Source organism: Pteropus medius, unplaced genomic scaffold (assembly GCF_902729225.1).
Source record: "Pteropus medius unplaced genomic scaffold, Ma_sr-lr_union100, whole genome shotgun sequence".
Lineage (NCBI taxonomy): Eukaryota > Metazoa > Chordata > Mammalia > Chiroptera > Pteropodidae > Pteropus > Pteropus medius.
In genome coordinates, this window is record NW_024349798.1 from 12,188,547 (window position 1) to 12,207,420 (window position 18,874).

The following is an 18,874-nucleotide window of genomic DNA, read 5'->3' on the forward strand; positions in this document are numbered from 1 at the left end:
AGTATTTAATAAGTGGTGATTATTATTAGATTAATGTAATGTTAATTGTGTTTTAAGTGGCTTATGGAGTAAAACTGACAGTCGAGGAAGCTGGTTACCCTGTGTTTTTTAGCACCCACTGGTGGCATGTCATCGAGCTGTCCCTGGGACATGACACCCCAGTGTGGTGGGCAGAGCAGGAGTAGAAAGAACAGAGCCAGAAAGACTCGGGTTCCAATTCTGGTAACACCTGGGCAACCCAGCAGCGGGTCAGAGGTATGAACTCAAAGAAAAAGAGCAAATAAGTTCCTTACACTTGGATTTATCTAATATTGTCATTCACATGTTTGATAATGATAATGAGGACAGGAAGATGGATAATATTAACAGCCCTGCCATTACTGAGCACTTACCAGGAACCAGACACTGTCAAGGTGTTAGATGATCTCATTTGATCCCCGCAAAAACCTGACTATCGCTATTCCTGCCTCTGTGACCTGAACAAGTGATTCAGCCTCCACGACTGGAGCTCGTCCGTAAAATGCAGAGAACAGCAACACCTTGTAGGGTTGTCGTGCAGGCTGTGGTGACAATGGGAACATCCACTGACGATCATGTAATAAAAAAAAAAAAACAACGGAACTATTCATGGCTCTCAAGTAGCTTGTTAATCATCTGCCTTTTCAGGAAGAAAACTGCTCTGTGAGGTACTTCCTTCAGTGGCACCATGGACGAAGTGAGGTGACAGTCCTCTCAGGGAGACAGAAGCACAGACCCCTACGCTGGCAGGAGGCTCACGGCTAACGTGGCTGCTACCTGGGCGATGTTCCTGCAGGTAACGCCTCACCTGGACTCCCAATAGTGCCTTACATAAAGAAGACGTCAAAGAAAAAGTCTTTTTCCTCCTTCTTACGTGTCAATAATGTCCGTTTAAAATGGACTCAGGGGCCGGAGAGGCCCTGCCTTGCCTCTTGCTGCCGTGTGCTCAGTGTCCTTGCCTACACCGCCGACATGGCCAAAACATCCCTGGGGCTGTGAGAGGGGGCGCGAAGCACCGTGTCTGCACCAGGAGGCGTCACCAAACGGGTGCCATTCTCTTACTTCCAAATGAACCACCAACGTGCAAACACTTTTGTTAAGTAAACTAGAAAAATGAAATTAAAGCAGCTTCTAGCTTATTTTACGTAGCAATAGCCTAAATTTGTACTTATACTGTTGGGAATAGTAGGGGCAAACGCCTCTTAAATGAAAGCAAGTCCAGCAAATGAAAAACACCTTGAGCTGGTATCGGAAGAGCGCTCGGCCAAGCGAGGGATATTTCAGTCTGACAAAGGAGTCCCACTGCTCATTTCAGAATGACACTAATTGCTATTTTTAAACTATGACCCAAAAAGAGAGGATATAATATTTTGACTTGACACATTTAAACAGATACCACTGTTCCCCATGCGCTCGTGGCTCCTTTCTGAATGCTGCAATGAGACTTTTCAACGAGCTTCATGATTTTTAGTTGAAGAGTGATCTTCAATACTGAGAAGGAACCGCTACCTGCTTTGTTCATCTCTGTCCTCAGTGCCTAGCACAGGGCCCACGTATCTGTTGAAATGAATAAACGCTGCCTTAACTTTGGGAACCAGCAGTACACATTTACACATGCCAGATTCTCGACTTATAAATATTTACCATCGGGACTTGATTTTAGCTTTAATTAGCCCAACTGTTAAGGATACCTCCAAAGTGAGAAATGCAATCCATCACTTTGCACCAGATGTAGCTTCGGCGGTTGGTCTTTTATCTAGGTTTATAAAGAATGAAACGTAGACATCAAATGACTAAAGCATGATGTCTTTATGGTGGTGAATTGACTGAGCCATAAGACAGACTAAACCTTGGAAAAATGAACTCAAGACCAAATCGTAAAAAAAATATTAAAGAGGGTAAATTCCTCAAGCTAGAAACTCTAGATTCTACAGATGCTTAAAAAGGATTGTTTGTGAGTTCTCCCTTGATAGTTAAAAGAGAACCATTAAGATAGTTTTTAAAATGCATTTTAAACAGCGGGCATCCTAAGACGATTGCCATTGTCCTGTGGACACATTTACTAGATTCAGAAAACTCTGACTATGAAGTTATGCCTTCAAAGACGTGTTTACTAACACATTAGTTGGTGAGATATGTGCTTTAAAAAAATACATGAAGAGTCAAATTCTAGCACTAAATTCCATAGGAATTTTCCATCAATTCAGTGCTTCCCAATCTTTTAAACGAATACACTCTTTTGATAAAACTAAAATAACATGCATTCCACACCCGTGGTGAAGTCTCAGACCCCCTGAGATAGTCCACCTTCCTGCACGTCCTGGGAGCCAAGAGGTTTCCTGTCTAGCTTCACTTCCTGTAGGTCGTACTAGGAAGAGCTGTTAATTCCTTCCTCTTCAATTTACAAAGTTAAGTTAGCACACTGCAGTCATGCCCCCGGACTCCACGTGCCTCTCCTTGCCTGGAGATTCTCACGTGCAAGGAGTTCCTGCCCCTCCTGCCAACCCCCAGCCTGGGGTGAGGAGTACCACTCGGACTACAGGACACAGCCAGATGCCACCAGAGCAAACTTGCCTGCTGGGTGCTCGAAACTCAGTCCAGGGTCACAGGACAACAAAGAACCCTTTTTATCAAGCACATACTATGCTCCAGCACAACGCCAAGAGCTTTTACACACACCTCACTCTACTTGATTCTCAGGCCAACCCTACGAGGTTGGGACGACACCTGTGCTTAACGAGTGAGAAGACTAAGGAAGAGAGGCGTTCAGCAGCTTCTGGGGAGCCGCTCAGCGGGGGCGAAGCACCAGAGGGTTTGAACCTGTCTGTCCAGCGTCAAAGCCTGTCTGCTCGCCCTTGGCGTTACGTGGCGTCGCCTGTCCTGCCAGCGCCAACACGTCAGTCACCCTGTCCCACCTTCGTGAGTTTTGCCTTACCCACATACTCCCCATACTATTATTTACTTCATGTTTTTCTTTCAGTTGGTGAACTAGTTATATTTTTTTAAGGTATGTTCAAATAAACACGTGTTAAATTTTAAGTGCCTCCCACGTACCCTCCCGCCTCCACCCCCACCTCCGATTATACCACGGGCCTCCGATGGAGTGTGCCTCACCCAGGCACGCCCTCCACTGCAGAACCTGAGTCTTGCTCAGGGTGTTGTCACAGTGGTGCCACCACAAGCATCCTGGAGCTGGACACATGCATAGTATGGACAACGTCTTGCGGGGAGAAAGAGTGACACACTGAAATAGGAATTTTTCTCTAACCAAGGGTGGGAAAACTACGGCCTGTAGGCCAGCCACCTGTTTTTGTAAATAACTGGCACTCAGTCTGAGGCGGCCTTCATGCTTCAAAGGTAGAGCTGGCCTACAGGCCGTACAAGATTGTAAGACTGCAGCCCAGAATGTCTGGCCCTCTGCAGAAGAAGCCTGCCAACCCCTGCTCTGGGTAACGCGTCCCCACCTCACGGTCGGTCGGTAAACACCAGTCTACAGGGACGGTACCTATGATTCTGCTGAAGAACAGACCTGAGTCAAGCTTAAAACAATGCCATTTAACGAATATTTATTTACGGAGGGGCTACTATGTGGCAGTCTTGGCCAGTGGCTGGCTTACAAAGGTGAGCAAAGCTGGGATTCCTGAAAGAAGCAGGATATGAACAAATAATACGACACGGTAAGATGTTAGGGTAGAATTTGATGTTTTATTTTTTTCCTATAAAGTGAACCCTGGAAACCTAACCTTTTTGTTCTTTAAAACTTTGAAATTCTAAAACCATAACCTTGGGCTAAGATCTCTCTCCCTCTAGTTTTTTTTTTTTTTTTTTTTAAGCATAAATACTAGAGATAAAACTATAATTCTGTGAAATTACTCATTAACTTTTGCAGGAAGATCGACTTATTGGATTTTTCATAATTGCCAAATTCGCTCTGGGCTCTCTACTATACAGTTCTAATCTCTCTGTTGAGAGTGGAAAAAAGAAAAGGTAACGAAACATAAAAGCAAGCAGTTAAATAGCTGGACTTTTGTTTTTTAATACTCAGTTTTTAAATTGGAATCCATATTGGCTGGGTCGCATATTAACCTTATGCTGAAAAAGGCACAAGAGACAGAGACAATGGCCAGGTTCAACCAACATTTCATTATCTGCTATCTATCTTTGCAACTTCAACTAGGTATCAGGTGAATTAAGGGGAAAACCAATTTCTACATCCCATGGAGATGATGAAATTGATTATCCTCAGGCAGAGCAAAAAGAAGACAGAGAAGACCGGGCGCTGCTTCACATCTGTGCATCTGTCCTGCCCTGATAACTATTTATTTGCACTGGCTATTGATATTTTTGTATTATACAAAGGCAGTTTCCTGTTGAGCTTCAGAAGTAGAGACAGAATGCATCTGTTTCTAGGGAAACCTGAGCTGGGAAGTTTGCAGGCTTCGATTCACAGACGCAGCCCCATGCATGCAGTGGCCCACTGTACAGTGACACCCCTCCCCCTCCGCTCCCTCGTCCCATTTGGAAATCAGTGCAACGGTGTTCGTTATTAAATCACTGATGCATCCCACACAATGACTCAGAATTATTCAGTAAGCTTGCTGGAAGGAAGCTGGGTTTTACCTCCGTGGTGGTTTGAGGAGGGATGTGCTCTTGCAAAGGATATTTTATAACAACACAATTATCGTAATTAAAAGCTACCCTGGATATTCTGATGAGCTTTTGACATATTTTTGAGTACTGGCATTTTAAGCACAAGGAGATAAATGAGACCAAAATAGTATTAGGGAATAATATTGCTCTGTGGGGGAAAAGCAAAGGCAATATTAAATACCATCTGCCAGCATCGCCCCCAATTTTATGATGGTCTTTAAGTTAATTAATTTCACAAAATGTCATCTGAACTTCTGACTTTCCAAAATGAGTTCAAATTACAATGCTGTGCCCCAAGTAATCTCCTGCATAACTGAGCCATGGGCACATCTATTCCTCGTGAGAGCCACCTACCTGAGCCTCTTAAACCAAACAGATCACTTAGCCTGCCACAGAGCTGTGTCCATCTCTGACCCGCTCTCTTCCGGAAGTTGCCCATGGCTTGTTCTGTGTTTGAAAGGCCATTAAGCAAAGGGCCTGCTTTGGTTAAGCCGCTGAAACTGACAAATGACTGCAGGCAGGGCACCCATCTCTCTGGTTTTCTTTGTAGCAGCAGGTTGAGATGAAGATCCGAAGGCCAGAAGCCAAGAAGAGGACACCATCTCATACATACGTGAAGGGGTCCCCAGTGGAAATACCGGGGGGCCACTTATGAAGAGAGCAACTGACTGCTGAGTGAACCTAGAAAGCCAGCATGTGGATCAGAGCAGAAAGACTAACACGAGGCTCTCCCCAAGACTGAAGGACTTGGAGGCTGTGTGATGTGGGCTGACACTCGGGACACACCATGGGAGGAATGCCTGGAGCCCAGCAAGAACACAGACTTGGTCTGCTCTGTGCCTAGCATACAGTGGGTGCCAAACAAAGACACGAGCTGTGTCAGCTGGCCACTGAGGGAAAGGGCATGAGTCAGAGAGCTGCAGTCCTTCGTCCGCCCCGCAAACCTCGAGGAGGCATTCACTATGCACTAAGACCCGAGCTGGGCCTTCTAGACGCAGAGGGGGAGAGAACAGCGTGCCTGTGCTCAAGAAGCTCAGAGCCTGGTGGGGCACTTGGGCAAGTCAAGACGTACAAATCTGCTGGGACCAAGGGAAGATGAAGAGGAAGGCAGGTGGGGCTTGCGGCACCTCGTACAGAAGGTGTCAAGCTTGGGTAGGAGTTGGCCAGGTGGAACCGACGAGGTAGAGACGGCGGTGAAGGGTCTGGCTTCTCCAGGGGGTGAGGAGGCCTCAGCAGGGCGGAGGCTGAGGAGCCATATGCCCCTCTGGCTGCCGGGTGGAGAATGGACTGGAATGGGGTAAGAGTGGGGCAAGGCCTAGCTCAGCGCTGTCGCTATGACCCAGCTGGGTGGCCTAAAGAACTGGACAGACTGGAGAGATTAAGGAGGTAAGATAAAGACACAAGCTTTATCAGTCTTCCTGGGCAAGCAGGCCCCACTGGAGGTGGTCCATCGGGGCCCTGGAGCCTCAGGCTGTTCCGAGTGGAATAAGAAGGCTAGCTCCGCGCTCTGTGCCACGCTTAGCAAGCAACCTCTCGATGATAATTTGGTGTCCCATGTCACTGTGACTACAGAAGGAGGCTGTGCTACTGGGGCTGAGGGGACGGGTTCAGCCTCGCCCTAAATCAATCAGCTGGCACTGTGGTGGCAGCTACTCGTCTCTGTGGGGTCCACCTCCGAGACAAAGACCAGGTCTGGGTGTGCCTGCACATCCTTTTGGAGCGTGCGGGGCTGCAGGCCTGACAGGTGAGGAGGCTGCAGTACCCGAGATGATGCCCCCTCTGGGGCTCCTGGTAGGCGGGCAGCAGGCTTTCCCGAGGATGCCGTGTGAGAACTGTGGGCTCTCTCTTTACAAGTGTCTACAGGTCTCCGTATCTGGGGGTGATCGCGGTGCACGTGTGCTCCATCCTACGACAGGAAACCACATGCCACTCAAGACTGTGGTTGACGAACGGAGAACAAAGAGCAGCCTGGCGGATGGCATGTGCATCATTTAACGTCTGATGTAAAAGGAATCGTTTGTGTGGCATTAAACGTTCTCTCTGACATTATTCTGTTACAAAATAGTCTCCGTGATGGTGCTGATGCCATCTTGACACTTCATTTCCTTGTCATCAGAACGGTTTTCTGCACCAACTCAAGCATGGCATAAAATTTCAAAGGCCTTAATAGAAGTTTTCTAACTTCATCTCTATGGAACAGTTGGAAAATGTCTCCAATTATGCAAGCTTTTTGTGAAATGCCTCAAAAATACAGAAGGGCCTATTGTACGTTTTGCAAGTAAATGAGAACACATTTAATGCTCAAGCATGAAAAGAAGGGTGTCAGAATTTTTTTTTTTTCAACGAGTGTTCGTTACTGGGTCAGGCTTCCTCCCTCTCCCTACCCTCTAATAAGTAAATATATTTAAATTTTAGAAAAGTCTGATGAAGTACTCGAGAAAGATCTAAAAGGAGGCATTACGACCAAAACAAAGACACACAGTTGTCAAAACCGGAATACTGCCAGATCACTGCTAACTCAGAACACACTGTTTTCCGTGCGAGGATACTGCAGATGCTCCCAGGAGAAATGTGTGTGTGAGGTGGTGCCACACCGAGCACCAGCGGCAGCTGAGGTCTCCACCAAGGGAGCGACTTCCTTTTGTGTGAGTGTGCGTGCACGTGTCAAAGGTGTGATCAGCTAAAGACACACAGCGCAGTGAGATCACACTGGCTTCGCTTCCCTGACCTGGTTCTGGAGGACTCCGTCTCTCTAAAGGAAAGCTGGCGAGGCCCAGGACCTGCCTGATACAGCCCATTCGAGGCTCCCGGTTACAGGTGATGCGAGCATGAAGCCTGGCTCTTGAAGATCGGCCTGCCTCTCAGAGAAACGAGGACAGGTGCCTTGGCATCTTCCTCCTTCTGGGGCACACGGAGCCACACTCGGAGCCCCCCTCACTGCTAACCCACTACCTGCAGGGCCCCCATCCTTAGCTGCTCACAACCAGCCTAGGAGAGCTACTTCTGCTATTCCTACCTCGCAGACGAGGAAACTGAGGCTCAGAAGGGCTACGTGGCTTCTCCAAGGCCACACGGCCAGTGAGTGACAGAGCTGGGCTGCTCTCTCCCCTTTGCCCAGCTGCAGAGGGGCAGGAGAAGGATCCGGAAGCCGCCTCTTCAGATCACCCTTCCACCCAGACGCCAGGGGCCCAGGAGCTACCTGCTCTGGTGAACTTGTCGGCCACCTCCCTCCGAATGGCCCGGGTAAGGTTGAAGTAGTTGTCGTCCTCGTCGATGCTCTGGAGGAACAGCGGGATGTGCTGGAAGACGATGGCGTGCTGGCACCTGCGCTGCTTCGCGAGGCCCAGCTGCTGATCCAGCCACGCGTCCTGGGCCTGCTTCAAGGCAGGGCACCCGGAGGAGTTGTACAGGAACTGGGAGTTGAGGACCAGGAACAGGACGCCCCCGACCCAGAAGCTGAAATAGTCATCTCCCCACGTCTGCTGAAACTCTGCGATGGTCTCGGGGGTGGGGACGTTGCCCACGTCGTGGTTGCCGCTGACGAGGACCAGCGGGATCTCGCTGTCCACGTGCCTGAGCACCCGCTGCAGGTCTGCCGTCTGCTCCTTCCGCCAGGGCATCCCTGCAAGAGTGAGGGTCACGTCCTGACATGGCCAAGGCTGCTTATGCATTTACCAACACCGAACAAGAGAGAAGAACCTAGAAATCCCTTCATCCCGGCACGTGGAAACTGCAAAACACCCATGTGCTAAAAGCAGATCGACAAGTGAGATGGACACTTGTCCCCCTGGGTTGAACTGTCCTCCCGGGACGCCCTGGAAATTCAATGCCCGAGTGGCCATCTGACCCAGCGCTGCTCCCTGAGAGATGGGAGAGTAATACTAAATAATAGTGAAGCTTAGTTTCTATCTTTTATTTAGATGAAAAACAAATATAAATAGTTGTAACATCTCTGCCCCATCTCAGCAGGTCACGATGTGCACGCCTGCAGTGTGTGGGCCCAGCTCTGAGCCCCAGGCCCCAACCAGAAGTTTTCATACTGCGTTCGTGGCCCTGCAGATTGTGTGAGCATCTTCACGGGAAAACTTCTCAGAACCGGAATGGCTTGGCCAATGGCACATGCGTCTCACTGTGCCCCTCATACAGGGAATGAGGCGCTTTACATGCTACTAACATGGCGTCAGGGTGCGAGGGCTCAACATCTTAACGTTAAGCGTACCGTCCTGCACACAGGATTCAGTCTGAAGGTCACTATTCTGATAAAGAGTTGGAAAGCGTGTGGGGACCCTCCTCGCCTCCATACTTCCTATAACATATTAAAACTTTAATAAATGGGTGTTTTAATGACCTATTCAGTCCCACATCTGTTTTTTTGAGCCATTTATTCAGCAAATATTTACTCAGTGCCCACTACGTATAAGGCACTGATTTCATTACTGGGGGCCAGCCGAGAGCCGAAGACACACAAATTCTTCCCTTCAAACCAAGGAGTTCGATAACTTGTCCAGGAAATTATAGATGTGCGCCCAGCAGTTTCAGATGTTATGAAGCGTTACCGAGAGTAGCAGAAAGGACAACATTCCGCAGCATTTTAGTCCTGAGGAGTTTGCCTGGCATCGTGCAAAGCCAGCCTAAGAATAAAAAAGAAGAGCCTGCTTTCTTAGGGATGATGAAAACTCGCCTGAAAAACATTGTCGTAAACAGGAAAATGATACCCAATATTTCATTTTCATCATGAATTAACAAGAAAGTAGAAAAGTCTATATGAAACAATTATGGCTAAGACAGACCATAAAGCAGAAATAAAGGAATTCAGTCTAGATGGTCATAAAATAGGCGGATGTGAAATAGGAACTCATAGAACTCAGGAAAGAAACACAGGGAACAGACAAAACCATTTCAGAAATTATGACTGTGAAGAGATTAGCAGCAGCGAGATTTCCTTTAAGCCAAGGACATGCCAGTTTTTCTAAATATCCCATGTGAGCTTACGAAGACTGTGTATTCTCTAATTGTTGAATGTGGAGATCCTCATATTTCCACTCAATCAAACCTGTTAATGGTGTGATTCAAATCTCCTGTCATTATCCTTTGCTTTTGGTCCACTGGTCTGCATCAATTTCTGAAAGACTTAGTTAAGTTGCCATTGTAATTGTGGACCGATCCATTTCTCCTTGTAATTCTGCCAACTTTTGTTTTCATTTACTTTTATCTGCACTGTCAGATGCCTAGGAGTTGAGGATTTCTAGATCTCACTGAAGTATTTTTATATTTAATCCTAATAAAATAAATAAAAAGAGAAGAAAGAGGTAGGTCCACTCTTTGGAATGTGGCTATCCCGTTGGCCCCGCACCATTTGTCGTCAAGACGAGCCTTTCCTCACTGAAGTATCTCGGCAACTCTCTCAGAAATCAATTGACCCTAAAAGCGAGGGTTTATTTCTGGACTCTTAATTCTATCCCACTGCTTCATATATCTATCCTTAAGCCAGCACCACAGAGCTTGATAACTGCAGCTTTTCAGTAAGTGTAACATCAGGAAGTGAGCCTCCGACTTTGTTCTTCATGCAAGGCTGTTTTCGCTATTCCGAGTCCCCTAGATTTCCTAATGAATTTTAGGCTCATCCTGTGGTAACTGTAGAGTCGAGGATAGCTAAGCTCACGGTCCACCGCTGAAGCGGCACAGGGACTTTCAGGAAAGCTGGTTTGGGTTTCTGTCAGTGCAGACACGCTCACGGCCATGAACTGTTCTGGAACTGGACCGTGACCCAGCAGGGTTGGCCCACGCCCAGAGACTAAAGGTGACAGGCACTTCTGAAAATAATGTCTCGATGCCCCGTGCCCCTGCCCTATACAAGGGAGGGAGCGGTGAGGGCACGGGCGCCCCGACGTGTTCTGAGAAGGGTGGCATGTTGGAAGGGCTATGTCCTCATGCAGGTCCCCCTGCAAAAGGCAGACGGGACGGGTTACAGTGGGGTGAATGGCCAGAGAGGGGCTGGCAGAGGAGCTATTTTATGGTTTTCAGCCAAGAGGAAATAAAAGCTGGAACCGGGGTGTGACACTAGAAATGGGAAGAAAGGAGACGATCTAAACGTATACAAGCTTCATCCTGTCTGAGTGAGAAAACACGGAGGAGAAAATACGTGAATGTTCTGTCATTGTGTGAACTTGTTCTTGCCAGCCAAGGTTACTCCCCCCCTTCTCCAAAGTGATCATCTCTCTAGTATTTAGATTCTTTAGAGCCAACTCTGCTGCTACTTACTATAAGATGTGTACATATATAGCAATGGAATATTTGACTTAACAAAATACCACTGGGCACATGCAAGACATAGGACAATGCAATGTCCAGAGACAAAGCAGCTCTGGGACAGTTATAAGCAGATTCATCTCTGGGGCTGGCAAGTCCCCTCACAGAAAGAAATGAGCACAATTCACTTCTGTTATAGTTGCTGGGGTGTCAGAAGCGTGAAAAGGTCTTATTTAGAATGATTGCCTCTTTTTACTTTAAGATTCTATTTTATAATCTGGAGTCGGGCACCCGTGGCTATGCCTCTAAATCTTGGGTTCCATCTGGGATTTTAAATATACAACCTAATGAAAAGTTAATAGGAGTTTCACAGTTCAATTCCAAATACAGTCACTGCTCTTTCAAAGCCAGAGGCAAAAATCTAAAAAGCCCCAGTCATCAAAGGCTAGAAGAACAGAAATTATTTGTCTTCAGCTAGGCGTTTACTCAACACCTGCTGTCCTACTGTGTGCTAGGTCATGGCCACACTAGTGTTAAGTGAGATGTTATCTTTGTTCTCTTGGAGTTCAAAGTCCAGAGCGGAACCAGACATGGAAACAGGTGATGACCACGCACTGTAAAGGTAGGTGATGGGAACACCAGGCCCTGTGGAAGCACATGTTGGGGTAACCAACACGGCCGGGGGGCGCGAGATAGCCTTCCCAGAGGACGCAACAGCACAAGGCTTAGGAGGAACCGGGGCCTGCCCTCAACAGCAAGGGGCGCTCCTAGGCAAAGGAATGGCAGGGCAAAGGCAGAGGCGTCAGAAGGAAGACCTGACGCTTTCTGGAAAGTGGGGCAGTGAAGCGTGTGCCAGCCAGAGTAATAAAGGGAGCTTGCTTACATTTTTGGAGTGTCTACTGTGTACTCAGCACCGAGCTAAGTGCTTTACACAGCTATCTCATTCACTCCTACGAGAACCCTATGCAGTAGAATTAGGAATACAAATGAGGAAACTGAGGCACAGGGGAGGCCCTCGTTCAAGGTCACAGAGTTCCTAAGTGGCATGGCTGAATTTTAACCCAGGTAGGGCTGCTAGATAAAATATAAAACATCCAGTTAAAAGTGAATTCAAATGGATAATTTTTTTAGTATATTCCTGTATTTTTATTTGCTAAATCTGGCAACCCGAAATCCAGGTCCCATCGGGTTAACCCAGCCTGACTCCAGAGCTGGTGCTCTCAGCTACGGATGGAAAAGGGCCATACACCATCTCCTGGCTGGTATCATGAGCAGATGCAGGGTGAACGTGATCCGGGGGAGAGAGCGAGCTGCAGGAAACTCCGTGGGTCTACATGGAGATGCAAGACGACGATCACTTAAAGAGTTAATCGGCCTGACCACATTTTTCTTGATATGTTACCCATCCAGCTAACGACAATCAGAAAGTGTTGCTAATACAATTTGTTGGCGAGAATGTAAGAGAAACCGGTTCCTTCTTACAGTGTTGGCTGGAGTGCAGAAGGTCTTCTTTATTCAAATTTGAAAACTCACACGGATACACTTTGTCACCAACATTTTAACATCTGGGAATTTTCCCAACAAGATGTGCAAAAAAAAGTACAAACAAGAATGTTTATTGCAGCCTGTCTGTAAGAGCACAGACAGGGGAGCGAGGGTAAGACTTGAGGAGGTCGCCACTCCCAGGTTTGTGCAAGGGCTGGCCCTGCATCTGCACGACCCCACGACCGAGTGCCCCCTTAAATCCAGCTCCCCAGATGCCGCCCTTGCTTCCCCCGACTCTGGTCCTGTAGCATACTGTCACAGGCAACCTAAGTCAACGTGGATAGGAGACTGGGCAAATAAATTATGGTCTAGCCAATCAATGAAACACTATGTAGCCACACAAAAAAAGAATGAGGTAGACTGTCTACATTGAGGGGAAGAAAGATCGGTACAGGCTCACCTCAGAGAGACTGCGAGCTCGGTTCCAGGCCATCGCAATAAAGCGAGTGGTCATCTTTTTTACTAGTGGAGGGTCCTGCCTTTGATTTGCGACGGGGGCGGGGAGGAAGCAACATCTGTAAGCTCGGTAAAATGTGGTATGCCTGTGCATTGTGAAGAATTTGCTACCTCTTATGTGTAAAAGAGAAAACGGGAACTATACAAACACATGTGCATATACTATCTTTGGAAGGATGTCTTAAAAATTGGTACTATGTTCCTCTAGGGAGAGAAACGGGTTAGGAGAGAACATCTTATACATTTTTTACATTCTTTTGTAACTTATGAAAGTTGATCCATATAAATAAATTCTCTATTAAAAATGTAAAGAGATTGTGAAAACAAAATATAAGAAAAAAATATGCACCTCTGCTTAGAAATGTACCTGGGAAAGATACACAGAACCTAGTACTTGTCCCGGGAGGAAAACTGACGCCTGGGCTGGAGGAGGACTGATTTACCGCCGCCTACCTACACACAGGATTTGATTTTCCCCATAGACATGCATTACCTACAATAATTACAAATTAAACACATACAACTAACTACATGAGTGTTAACTGCGCACACATTGCACTGTCCACACACACGCATGTGTATGTTGTCATTGGGCCACTGTCAGAACCGACAAAACGGGGTGACTTCATACACTCCCGGACAAGCCCACGTAAGAGCCTGGTGTCCTGGCACAGTCCGTCATCTGCAGGGGGTGCCCCTCAGTTTAATGAGTTGGTGGCACCGTTTTTCGCCCAAAGGGATGGCACCCTAGAAGAGACTGGTTAGAGCCACGTAGGACCAGGCCTTCTCGCCTGCGGCCCTGTCCACTGAGAAGGCAGTCTTAGCCCTAAAGTATCAAAGTGTCGGGTCCTCTTCTGTGTTCTCAGCTGTATCTGACCCCGGACACCCATGTGGGGCTTCAGTTGCTGGCGAGTCTTTCTCAACAGGCTGCTGTTCCTGTGCATGTGCTCAGCGCTCTTCCCCAGAGCTTCGTGTTTCAGCTAAGGAACCACCACCTTCTCTTCCATGCCTTTGATAGTAACATTGGTTTCTGATTTCAAACAGATTCTGTGCAAAGCTCAGTTTATGGCTCGATATGACTAAACAGAATGATATGTTGTTATTAGGATAAAAAGCCCATGCCTGGTTCATTTATTCCACATTTGAACTCTGTGGGGCATGGTAGATTAAAAGTAAACATCAGCATGGACCTGAGATGGCTATTCATGAAATACTGCCATAATATTTCAGAAGCAATGGTAAAACCCTTCGAGGGAATGAGATGAACTCTTGGCTATGGAGCTTTTCTTAGGATTTTAATGCACTGCAATTTATTGTTTATTGAGAACCCAGGTGGGTTACTTCACTTCCAAGAACGCAGGTGTCCACGTCACTGCCATTTTTTTTTTCCAGCTTAGGGTTCTATCTTTTGAAGGGAAAATAGCCACTATGCCTCATTTAAAGTATATCTCGACCAGAAGTGCAGGAAGATACTACAGAAATTTAGTGCTTACGTGGCAAGCAAAAAACATCCTGATAATATACATTTTGTTTTCCCTTCGGGGGGTAAAGGAAAAAAGAAGCTATTGCAAAGTACTAGAGAACATAACCTGGTTACAGAGAAGGTGGAACAAGAAACAAACTGCAAACGCGTGGGATTCCTCTCCTCTTTGACCATCCCCACCCCAGCCAGCAACACGCAGTGATGGCGAAATTCCACCAGCAAACTACTGTTAGAAACCATCCACCTCCGAGATCTTCAGACTGTTCTCTCTTTGCTATGGAGGTTGTCTAAATAACAGACGCCACAAATAGATTTAAACAGCGTTGTGAATCTCTTTACTGTTTCCGTAATAAGTTTTTCCTTTTTTTTTCAACAAGAACAAGCAAACCAATATTCTCTGTAGCAACAGGACAAGAAAGGATGTTGCTTAGTGAAAGAAAATAAGATCTCTCTATTCCCTAGTCCCCACTGGCACAAGACTCTAATGAGAACTGATGCTGATATACTCAACCACTGTCAGGAAAATTTAACTTAAATAGCGAGCAGAGGCACAGTCAGGTGATGTAACGTGCTGCTCACTCAGGATATGGAGTGGACCTCCCGGTTCAATACCCATAGCAGCGAAAAGAACAACAATCAATACGGCCCTCGTAAGCACACTCTGAGGAGTCACCTGCAAACCCAATGACGTCTCCCGCTGAGGGGAAGCAGAGGAATCGGTCTTCGATGGGAAAGCTTCCCGTCCCGGAGAGACCACGGCTGGACTTTGCCAGACCCTTTCACACCCACGTAGCCTTCTCTGCCAACCCTAGCCCTCGGCGCTTCCTTCCGCCTGGGACTTCACGTGGACACTGGCTTCGCCACGGCCCCTACCCAAGGCCGGGCCATGAGAGAGGAGCCGTCTCCAGCGCATTTTCTTTGCACAACGAAGATGTTCGGTCAACGTGTGTGGATTTGGTCTAATTCGGGGTTGTCTGAGTACAGAAATAAACAGGAAGACAATGGGACAAGCACCAAACACCCGTCTCTAGTCCCTCCTCTCCCTGATCTCGGCAGCCTCAGGACCCTTCCTCCCCAGGCCAGGCTATCTGATGAGATCAGAAGCTTCAGCGGCATCTCCACCCAGCCCCATCCACTTCTACACGGCCCATTCCTCTCTGTCCTCTCAAGTCTCTTTCCCTAACAGAACTGTGGTCAATTTTTAGACAGTTAAATATACAACTTATGGCTTATATCGATCTGTGAAGCCACAATAGGTAGTAGCATCTGCCTGTTATAAGCTGAACTGTTCTCCTCCTCCCTCCCACCAAAAAAATAATCCGTATGCTTAAATTCTAACCCCCAGGAACTGTGTACAGTATTCAAGCATCTCCCCAGGAGAGTGGGCCTTCGTCCTAGTTAAACCCGCTTTACCTATCCCTCTTGCAACACGGAACTGCAGGACCCCTGGTTTTAGCTTGCTGCAGTAACCTTCTGGCTGGCCCCTCACCTCCACAAGTACCCCTGTGCAATCTGCTCCCGCGCAGCCACCAGCACGAACTTTTTCAGTGTGTCACCTGCCTGTACCATGGCCCGCCTCTCCCAATCACGAGCAATTCAAAGTTACATATACTCAATCTCATCTTCCTATATTTTACCTCATCCATCCTTACATCCATCCTCCCTTTAATGCTGCAATGAACGGCCTTTGGTACCTTATGCAAGAGACACCTTCTGAAACCTTGCCCAATTCAAAACTTGCACATTTCAAGACTAGTCCTGAAACAGAAATGCATATTTGTGTACCAACTGGAGTGTCCCTGTCATTTTGCAAGAGCACAAAGATATAATTTGGCATTTATTCATTGGTTTCTCCAGCTCTACAGTGACACAATTCTTGACAAATGTCAAATTTGAAGGTATTTGTGTTACTTCAAAGCTAAAGCATCAAGAAAGGCTTTTTTTGGGAGGGGCGGGGATCATGCTATTTTGGGTTCACATGGCATCGATCCCACTGTTCTATTACTGGCATTTACAGGTGAGCAAACTAAGGTTTACTACAGTCACGGGGGAGGGGAGGGGACAGGGAATGAGGACTCAGATGAGCTGCACAAAGCCCGGGGCTCAGCCACAGAGGCTTGGCCTGGAATCTGGCTCATCAGTAAGGTTCACAGGTGGACACTGGGGCAGTGGAGAGACCCGGCATCCCAAATCCCACTCTGTGACCAACCGGCTGCGCTCTCTTTTGCAACAATCAATTGTAAACATGCCCCTACCGGGGTAAGCATTCCCACATACTCTTTCGTCATGACAACAGTCCTGTCACCATGATACCACCTCTTACTTAACTGTGTACTTTCTATTACTGGCATTTACAGGTGAGCAAACTGTACTTTCTGTAGATATAAAGCAGCAACAGTAATCTTGCTATACCTATTTTTGATGAATGGGAAAAAAATATAAACAATGACATCACGTGTATGGAGCTAGGTGCCTGGGACAGTGTGATGAATGAGGACACTGTCCTTTCCCCTATGAAGCTTAGAATGTGAACACAAGGCTTAATTATGCCAGAGATGTCAGGACGAGGGACACCTCCACTCGATGTTAAGGACCGTCCTCACAGATCCCGTCAGGGAACCACTAAATGACAACACAGATCATAATCCACACAGGCTTTCAACAATAAACACTGTGACCCTGGGTTTACCAGGTACAGCTAGTACCAAGTGTGTGTCAAATACAGGGGAGTCCGAGAGACTTACTGAGATGTATCCAATTTAATCACTCAGACAGGCATTCCAGCTGATGGTAACAGGGGATATACAGCAGCAAACTCCTTTGACCAAACTGTCAGATCTGCCAACAGGATCAGGGAGGTCCCTGGAACTACGGGGGAAATTCTGGATATCAAAGCCATTTCTATGTAAGCATTCCATTCTGATAAAGTGATGTGAAGTCCTCAAATAAAGATGAGGCTCTACAATTTCTGAATTCATTATAATTCTGCACTTAGGAACATTACAATATGGATTTATCAACTTTCACGAGTTAATAAATTGTTGCTTTGTAAATTATCCCCTTGCAGCATCCAGCACTAAAAAGGAAAGACTCTAGAATTATAAAAAATTTTTAACCTCTTAGAGTGGTGTTTATTTTACAAATGCATTGTGTGCAAAAGTCTGTTCATAAAAATTGGCTGCTTGGAAAGCAATTAGGGTTTGTCACAGAAATAATATTATAACTGGTGGTTAGATCTCAGGCTAACTCACAAAAACTGATTCAACTATCTAAGAGTTACAATCAAGCTTCATTCCCCAGCCACAATGTTTATTTGCCCAGCAAAACATTCCAGATTTGTTATTGTTGCCAGATTTTGTGTCTTTTCATCCTTTCAAAATTGCTCTTACCAGCTAGCATAGAAATCTAACCACTATTTATACCCATAGGTAACTGATCATAAGGGAATTTAATATACTAGAGGAGAGAAATGTATTATGTAATAAGCACAGTAAGTGCATCTGATTAGAGGGTTGGTAAAGGTATAATTTTGTGGTTATCTATACTTAGAAATATTATTTGTTACATTAATAGAAGTAAAATAAACCAAATTAGCAGTTTTAGGATAACTTATCTCTGATATATGAAGAAGCAGGGGAGATAAAAATGAAGGGTTTGAAGGCTGATTATATTCTTGAGACCCCAAAGAAAGAAAGAGTGAAGTGAGCCAAGGTCACAGTTGGAGTTTGATCAAATGAAGCAAATAACGTCCCTGGATTACTTAGCTCACTTTACAAGAAGAAATAACAAATGTGATGGCAGCCATCATTCATGGAATTCTAACCATGAGCTAAGCACCTGCATTACTGCATCCTAACAAGCCTGTTACTGTACTACAAGTAACATGCCACATGCCTGGTATACCAGGTAACTGGGGCCCCTCCTCATGCTAATATTATTCTAATGAGTAAAACCATAGCAAAGGAAGCGAACTGTAACCAGAGGAGGAGAAGCATGGTCTTGTTGATTCTGCGATGCAGGAAGGATAAGACACTAAGTAGAGGACAAAGAGCCAGTCCTCCTGGGGGAGGGTCTGGGCAGTAAATGGAAGGGACGCCCAGAGCACGGGAACTCAGGAGCGACTCAGGCACTGAGCGTGCCTGTCACCTTGTCTGTAGGCATGGTCTCCACCACTGTGAGCAGAGAAGATGTTTGGGACTCCTCATGGCCATCCCTGCCCTGCTTGTTGCAATCTCTGCAAAGGAAGGAGTCCCCGGAGGGAGCCCCGGGGATGGGCAGGAGTCAACGTGCATCATCGGTTCTTTGGGGAAGCACTATCTGACTTCCAGTTCGGGGCTCAAGGGTTCCACTGTGCCTCTCAGTCCTAGTGTCCCCTGGGGTGAGGGGAACACCTGACACACACTTGGGATATCACGAGGTGACACAGTAGGGTATTCAGATTTGCCTAGATCCAAACATAATCTGATCAGCTTG

The 18,874-nt window shown here is 46.7% G+C and overlaps 1 protein-coding gene across 5 annotated transcripts in view; it reads right to left on the reverse strand.

The window, feature by feature from the left end:
• The window catches only part of CPPED1 (calcineurin like phosphoesterase domain containing 1), a 99,299-nt gene that overhangs the window by 24,915 nt on the left and 55,510 nt on the right, over positions 1 to 18,874 (reverse strand). For 4 of the 5 annotated variants that reach the window (XM_039885373.1, XM_039885369.1, XM_039885370.1 and 1 more), the window contains one exon: positions 7,868 to 8,290. The exons of the other annotated variant lie outside the window; for it this stretch is intronic. In XM_039885373.1, coding sequence (XP_039741307.1) covers positions 7,868 to 8,290 — 423 coding nt within the window. The remainder of the gene's footprint in view (positions 1 to 7,867; positions 8,291 to 18,874) is intronic. 5 annotated transcript variants of the gene reach the window in all.